The sequence below is a fragment of the Garra rufa genome, chromosome 11 (genome assembly GCF_049309525.1).
Source record: "Garra rufa chromosome 11, GarRuf1.0, whole genome shotgun sequence".
Classification (NCBI taxonomy): Eukaryota; Metazoa; Chordata; class Actinopteri; order Cypriniformes; family Cyprinidae; genus Garra; species Garra rufa.
In genome coordinates this window covers 41,898,744-41,907,543 of record NC_133371.1, presented here as the reverse complement: position 1 = coordinate 41,907,543, position 8,800 = coordinate 41,898,744, and the positions used below count along the sequence as shown (strand labels likewise).

Below are 8,800 nucleotides of genomic sequence, written 5' to 3'. Positions count from 1 at the left end.
ATGGTTTTTATAAAAGTTAAAAAAAAGTACAATTTTTAAATATTTTTACTAGTTAAAATAGCTGTTTTCTATTTGAGTATATTTGAAAATATAATTTATTTCTGTGATTTCAAAGCTGAATTGTTAGCATCATTACTTCAGTCACATGATCCTTCAGAAATCATTCTAATATTCTGATTTGCTGCTCAAAAATATGTATTATTATTTTTATTAAGTTCAAAACAGCTGAGTAATTTTTTTTTTCAGGTTTCTTTGTTCAGAAGAACAGCATTTATCTGAAATAGAAATCTTTATTATAAATGTCTTGTGACACTAAAAACTGGAGTAATGATGTTGAAAATCCAGCTTTGATCACAGGAATAAATTACATTTTAAAATACATATAAATAGAAAGCAGTTATTTTAAATAGTAAAAAATATTTCACAATTTTACTGCTGTATTTTAGATCAAATAAATGCAGGCTTAGAGAGCAGAAGAGATTAAAAAAAAACATTAAAAACTTACTGTTCAAAAACTTTTGACACGAAGTGTGTTGATAGGCTACCGATTTACCAATTTATTAACATTTTAAAACATTAATGACACATTTTGTAATGCACAGTGGTTGTTTAAAACCATGTTAAAACAGGTGAATTAGTAAAATTGTGCTGTATCTCCTCCAATCCTGAGTAAGCGCTATGCTTTTGTTTATGATTTGATTTGAAACGCGCTCTTTTCTTGCGTCACAAAACGGCGACTCGCGCTGATAGAAATAAACAGGCATGGAGTGGATTTTTTTAAACATGCGTCTTACAATGGGCGGTGCTTATATAATCTGTAATTAGTCAGTTAAATGTGTAAAAACAATGAATCTTTTAATCCCCATTTACGTACTTGTTTTCAAGCTCTAATTAATATCCATATCGTAGCTAACGAAAAACGCAAGCAACAGCGCGGAGCGATATCACGTGGTACGTGTTACTTTTCTCCGCGTTGGTTAGCGGTGGACCAATCACAATCGTTTATGATTAAATACTCAAATATTTTGTTTTAACTTTTAACAGAAACTCCTCTGCTGAATATACTCGTGTTTAATTTATACTACTCTTAATAATTAGTGTATTTAAAAAATACACTTATTTCTTCACAAACGTCTCCAGTAAGACAAAATAACCGTAGTGAGATTTGAATGCGTCTCAACGGACAATCCGCCTTTTTAGGCCACTCAGCGCCCCCTGTAGTAATAAACTGATTTTTCCTCACAGGAAACAGTTATTAGAGCTACAGAAGTGACGCATGACAGCGAATCTTTGAAGTATAAAAACCATTTGAAAGTTTCTCGCCACTCAAAGCGGCCGCGTTTCTTTTGTGCATGATTGCAGTTAAAACAGAGCGTTCTGTGACGCTTGAATGAGAGTTAACGTTACTGCTGTTGTTGTTGCCGCACCGCTTTATTTGTGTATTGTCTCAATAGAGCATCAGTGTTAGCGCCTTCAGCAGCTTCACAGTGATTTAATTCATCAGTATGGTTGTGTTAAAGAGTTTACCTCCACCCAGCGAGGGCGTGAGGCTCCAGCAGGCCGACACTGCTGCAGTTCTGGACGGGAAGAGACTGGGAGCAGGAACTCTGTTTGTGGCTGAGGCGTGAGTATCTGTTCATGTTAAACTACAGTATCAGTGTTGTGTTCATGTGCCATGTGATTGGTCTTCTACATCAGAAGACACCTGTGGACACATTTAGTCTTTTATTTATGCTTAAACTCTGAGAATAAACATATATTATGCATAGCAAGGGAAGTAGACACCTTTAGAAAAGTACTGAGGTAGTACCATGGTACAGCTGTCATTGATTATAAAGACACATGTGATCCTGGACCACAAAACCAGTCAGATTTGAAATTTGACATCTGAAAGCTAAATAAATAAGCCTTCCATTGAAGTGTGGTTTGTTAGGATAGGCTATGGAACCTGAGGGTGCAAAAATTATTTAAAGTTGTTTAATGCATATTACTAATCAAGAATTAAGTTGTGATATATTTATGGTAGGAAACGTACAAAATATATTCATGCAACATGGTCTTTGTTTGATATTCCAATGTTTCTTGGCTTAAAGAAAATTTGATATTTTTGACCCATACAATGTATTTTTAAATACATTTTACAAATATATAGAGGTTTTGTGGTCCATGGTCACATATTAGAATAATTTATTATGTTTGTTATTTGTTTATTTTATATGTTTATATTAATTATATATCATGCTTAATATTTATGTATTTATATATTTAATATTTAGCTTTTTATTTCATATATTTATATTTATGTAAACATTTCATAATTTCCTATATGTATTAAATCATTTGTATATTTATTTTCTTTATTTAATTTATTATTTATTTTATGTGTATTATATTAATTATATATCATAAACATTATTTGTTTATATATTTCATTATTTCGTGGTTGTTTAATTTTTTTTATAAATATAAATAAAGGAACATCTAAAAGTTGATATATAATTATTTATATATATATATTTTTTTTATTGTATTATAATATACATAATGTAATTTACATATTTTAGATGTATTATATTACTTGCTGTATTTCATACATAAAATATTTTTATAATTATATTTAATTATTAATTATTTGTTGGTTTATTTAATATTTTATAAATATGAATGAACGTCTAAAAGTTATTATATTTAACAAAATATATATATAAATAATGTAAAAAAAATACTTATAAATTATTCTCAGTAAAATCATTAAATTACATGTTCCTAGAATAATTAAATAAACCATTTTTTAAATAAACCACTTAAAAGTTATTCAATTTAAAATCACTTATTTGATTGTAGAATAATGAAATAAATAATTAAACTGTAATTCTAGAAGTTTCTGTAATGTTTCTAGTCTTCCTGATTCACAGAGGGTTTGTTTTTTAATATTTTTTGCTCTCAAGTTACATTTTTCTTACCAATTTTCTACATAATCAGGTATTTTAGAGCATACAATTTTCATGATGTTCTGTGTGACATTAGTATGTCTTCTGTACATTTTACCATAGTGCTTTCATTATATTTTTTGGCACATGTGTGTACTAATGCAGCTGTTCTCTGTCCTCGCAGACATCTGTCTTGGTTTGATGGTTCAGGGATGGGTTTCTGTCTTGAATACCCCTCCATCAGTCTTCACGCCATCTCACGAGATCTCAGCGCCTTTCCAGAAGAGCATCTATATGTGATGGTCAATGCAAAACTGGACGGTGAGGCATCATCTTTCTGATAGAGATGCTCTGGCATCCACAGTTTTGACTTGACTGATGTTCATTGTGTTTCCAGATGAAGCTGAAGCAGAGCAGCAGGACAAAGCTTCAGATGATGCAGGAGAGGATGACGAGGAGAGCGACAGCGACAGTGAAGACTCAGGAACCATCACAGAGATCCGCTTCGTCCCCAGTGATAAAGCTGCATGTGAGTGTGTGAAACAAGCGAGGACTAATTAAACATGAGCATCAAATCTGTATGAGTAACAGTGTGTTTGTGTGTGCAGTGGAGCCCATGTTCTCCGCCATGTGCGACTGTCAGGCCCTGCATCCTGACCCTGAGGATGCGGACACTGACGATGACGATTATGAGGGAGAGGAGTATGATGTTGAAGAGGCTGGTGAGTGTCATTTAGATCCTTAATGCACCTAGTGTAATGGTTCTCAACCTTTTGGACTCCAAGGTCCCTCAGAGTCCAAGACAATTTCAAAGGCCCCTCGAATCCACCATATTTTTTCAGTAAGAGCAGGTGCGGTCATTTGTAAATTTTATGGGTCTGGCTTCAGGTCTCATCCGTGTCTAGCTATTTTTAGTTGTACAAGACATTGCGTTTTGCTTCTTGATATTGGAAGCTGTTGTGTCTTACCGTATTATTTTAATGTATTATCTTATTTATGAACACACTGGTTTGTAGTTCAAACTGTTTTAACATTTACGGCATGTTTTTTGTTCTTCTTGTTAATAAACGGGTAGTCTCATCTGTAGGCTTCTTCTGCATTGAAGAAAAAGGTGGATAGGCCATTGCATTTATGTTTAAAATTATTTACACAGAACGAGAATAAAAATTAAAAGATGAAACAAACTACTCATAATTAATTAAAATAATTAAATTCTGTATTAAAATTAAAATAATTAAAATTCTGTAATTCTCAAATAATTTAAAAAGTACTTTTTAAATAATTAATATACAAATTGAATTCTGTAATTTGTAAGTAATTTGAATTAAAAACTCTAAATTCTGTAATAAAGTAATATGAATTAAAATTAACATCATTAAATTACATAATGGTGGGATAATTAAATAAACTGTAATTAAAAGTAAAAAAAAAAAATCTGTTATTGTTAAAATCATGAAATAAAGTAGTTAGTCCATTTAAAATCACTGTAATTGTGGAATAATGAAATGATTAAATTCTGTAATCATAGATTTTTGTGTTTTTTGGAGTTCATACTTTCAGAATTAATATACAAATTAAATCCTGTCATTTTTAAATTAAGGTACTTAATATATTACTTAAGTAATTTGAATTCAAAGCTTTAAATTCTGTAATTCTAAAATAATGAAATAAACTTCTTTTAAATAACTAAAATAACAATTAAATTGCCATTCTTAAAATAATTCTTTAACATAATAAATGAATGAAATAAACGACTTATTCAAATTAACATTAAATTGTTCTTGAATAATAAAATAAACTAATAAAATTATTTTTAAAATAATGAAATAAAGTAATTACAAGTTAGTCCATTTAAAATCACTTAATTCTGTAATTGTGGAAAATAATGAAATAATTAGTTTCTGTAATCATAGATAAAATGTGTTTTTCAGAGTTCATACTTTAAAAAAATGTATTATTTACACAAAGCAGGAACAATAATTAAAAAATAATAAACAACTCATAATTAATTAAAATTAGAATAAAGTTAATTCTAGAATAATGAAATAAACAACAATTGTGTAATTCTAGAATAGTAAAATAAACTAGTTTCAAAATATAAAAATTAAATTGGTTAAATTCTGTAATTCTTAAAATAAAGAAATAAACTACTTATTATTTAAATTAAAATAGCTAAATGCCGTAATTCTAAAATAATTAAATAAACCAATTTGAAATATTTTACATTAAAATAATTTTGTAATTCTAGATGTTTCAGAGTTTATCCTTTTTTTTTTGAAAAATTACTTTGTTTCTAGCTGTTCATGATTACAAGATTAGGTTTTTAAAAATATGTTGCTCTCAAATTGAAATTTCTCACATAAAATATTTTAGAGCACAACATATTTTGACAAATATAACTTTTACAGACGATGAGAGCCCATTTTTAAATAAATTCAAATAATAATTTAAATTACAAATTAACGCTAACCTAGCTGTTATTTTAAAGCAGTTTTTTCCTATTTTAAGTCACTTTAAAACCACCTGAGGTCCTTTGAAGTTTTCTTATGGTCTCAGGTTGCGAACCACTGATCTAGTGTCTGTCCTCTTGTGAATGGACAACAATATTATAGTCGATAATCTCAGACTGAGGTTTAGTGTCTCTACAGCTTTCACATTGTTTCAGTGCTTTTGTACTCTTCCTCTTTTTCTCTCAGAGCAAGAGCAGGGTCATGGCGACATCCCCACGTTTTACACTTATGAGGAGGGGTTGTCTCACCTGACGGCTGAGGGTCAGGCCACACTGGACAGGCTGGAGGGGATGCTGGCACAGTCTGTCACACAGCAGTACCACATGGCTGGAGTCAGAACCGACCAGCCATCGGCCGAATCTGAAGGTCTGTATGTGATAAAACCATGATTTATCTGTCCTATTACACCATAATATTGTTGAAGGGTTTTTTTTATGAAGGGAAAACAAAATCCAAACCCACATGGCCCTGTGTGAAAAAGTGTTTTCACTTTTCACTGTTTCCCCCTGTTAAAACATAACTGTGGTTTATCACACCTGAGTTCAGTTTCTCTAGCCACAGCCAGGCCTGATTACTGCCACACCTGGGGCCGTATGTATAAAACTTCTAAAAAAATGCTCTTAAGAGTAGTCTTAAACTTTGACTTAAGTGTCAAAAAATTCTTAGTAAGAAGTAGGACTTTTTTAAGAGTAGGAGACTTTTATAAAGAATCTAAAAGCAACTTTCAGTAAAGTTTGAGACTGATTCTTAAGTTCTGACTTAAGCGTTGTAAATTAAAGACTACAATGATTGAAACACCAAATGGCCGCCCTTGACCTCTGAATCAGCCAATAGTGAGCCTGCTCATGTGAGTCACAGCAGCACAACACCAATTATTTGATGGAACTACAATACAATCATTTAATTAAGACACTATTTAATATTTCAGTGTATTTAAAAAAAAATTGCTTTGCATTGTGGAAAATTATCACAAATTATTATTGATGCTTTGAAATCCATGTCTCCTCATTTACAGTTGGAGCAATGATGTGAACAGCTCCAAGAACTTAAAGAAAGCCCACAATCTTCATAAAAGTTTCTTGTTTTGCAGCATGGTTTGACGGTTGGAAAGTCAATAAACTGCCATTTAGTTGTGGCCGAGAGAGAGAAAAAAAGTGTTACTGATTTTGTAAGCATATTGCATATTTGCTTGGAGTCAATTGTTTTACTTTTATTTTTTTGATAATAATGCAATAAAACGTGTCATAATTTTTGGCCATGCTGTCCTACAAAGAAATTATGAACACATGCAAAAACAAGAGAGGACCAACACAATATTAATAACTGATTATGTTGTATTAAATGTCAATGTTGACAGTTTAGTGATTTTTGTCACTAGATTTGTTGACGTCCTTGCCCCTTTTGAGACATTTCTCAAAGGCCTAGCAACAAAATACATTTCTTGGATAAACCTTATTTAGCTTACAACACTCTCCCACTGATATATTTATATTATATAGATCAGTGAACTCGCCATTATGTCCTCATCCTCATCAGATACAGTTAGTGACTGTTTTAACTACTTTCAATTGAAAGCAGTTAGCAACACTGATCAGTGTTTTTCTCATATTTTGATGGTTTAAGTGAAATGTGAGGTTATTAAAACCCTCCACACATCACTTTTGGCCACTGATGTGTTTAGTGAGGTTAGTGGCACAATATTTAAGACCCTGCTTACTGTGTCATCACCAGTGCTTTGCTGCATTTTTACAATTGTTCAACTTTTCCAGTGAAAATAAATAAACAAACGTATTTTTGCAGCTAGAGCATTTATTTGTAGAGTAGATTAAGTTATTATGTTTATTACTTGGTCAATTACAAAAATAAATACATTAAAAAATGCTTGATGATCAAGATTGTATCGTTTTATCAATTCCATATCATCATATAACTCCAATATGTCATATGTTGATTGTAAAGTGTGTGTTTCCTCCTTTTTGCTGCCATTGTGTTACTCCTAACTAGGTTAGGAGACCTCTCCAACTCTCTTAAATAATTTAGGAGCTGAGACCTAGTCTTAACACTTAGGAACTTTTATGAATCACTCTTTATCTTAAGTCTAGAAATAAGAGTAAAATTACATCACTCTTAGAATTTTGAAACACTTAAGACTAAAATTTGACTCTGAGCAGCTTTATACATACGGCCCCTGTTCGCAATCAAGAAATCACTTAAGTAGGACCTGCCTGACAAAGTGAAGTAGACTAAAAGATCCTCAAAAGCTACACATCATGTTGAGATCCAAAGAAATTCAGGAACAAATGAGAAAGAAAGTAATTGAGATCTATCAGTCTGGAAAAGGTCATGAAGCCATTTCTAAAGCTTTGGGACTCCAGCGAAACACAGCGAGAGCCATTATCCACAAATGGCCAAAATGGCCAGTGGTGAACTTTCCCAGGAGTGGCCGGCCGACCAAAATTACCCCAAGAGCACAGCGACGACTCATCCAAGAGGTCACAAAAGACCCCACAACAACATCTAAAGAACTGCAGGCCTCTCTTGCCTCAGTTAAGGTCAGTGTTCATGACTCCACCATAAGCTGCTGAGCAAAAAGAACATAAAGGCTCATCTCAGTTTTGCCAGAAAACATCTTGATGATCCCCAAGACCTTTGGGAAAATACTCTGTGGACTGACGAGACAAAAGTTGAACTTTTTGGAAGGTGTGTGTCCCATTACATCTGGTGTAAAAGTAATTTCAGAAAAAGAACATCATACCAACAGTAAAATCTGGTGGTGGTAGTGTGATGGTCTGGGGCTGTTTTGCTGCTTCTGGACCTGGAAGACTTGCTGTGATAAATGGAACCATGAATTCTGCTGTCTACCAAAAAATCCTGAAGGACAATGTCCGGCCATCTGTTCTTTACCTCAAGCTGAAGCGAACTTGGGTTCTGCAGCAGGACAATGATCCAAAACACACCAGCAGAAAAACAAAATGAAGACTTTGGAGTGGCCTAGTCAAAGTCCTGACCTGAATCCTATTAAGATGCTGTGGCATGACCTTAAAAAGGCGGTTCATGCTGGAAAACCCTCCAATGTGGCTGAATTACTACAATTGTGCCAAGATGAGTAGGCCAAAATTCCTGCACAGCGCTGTAACAGACTCTGCTAAGGGTGGCCCAACCAGTTATTAAGTTTAGGGGGCAAACACATTTTCACACAGGGCCATGTGGGTTTGGATTTTGTTTTTTCCTTCATAATAAGAAACTTCATGTTCAGAAACTGCATGTTGTGTTTACTTTACTTAATATTTAAATTTGTTTGATGATCTGAAACATTAAAGTGTGACAAACATGCAAAAAAATAAAAAAAATCAGGAAACA

General features: G+C 32.5%; 1 protein-coding gene across 1 annotated transcript; it reads left to right on the top strand.

Annotated features, from left to right (window-relative positions):
• Positions 1–1,264: 1,264 nt before the first annotated feature.
• On the top strand, positions 1,265–5,829 carry clns1a (chloride channel, nucleotide-sensitive, 1A). The gene is made up of 5 exons (XM_073850220.1): positions 1,265–1,624; positions 3,115–3,251; positions 3,328–3,459; positions 3,539–3,652; positions 5,627–5,829. The coding sequence occupies exons 1-5, from the start codon at positions 1,506–1,508 to the stop codon at positions 5,827–5,829; spliced, it is 705 nt and encodes a 234-aa protein (XP_073706321.1). The 5' UTR covers positions 1,265–1,505.
• Positions 5,830–8,800: the final 2,971 nt, after the last annotated feature.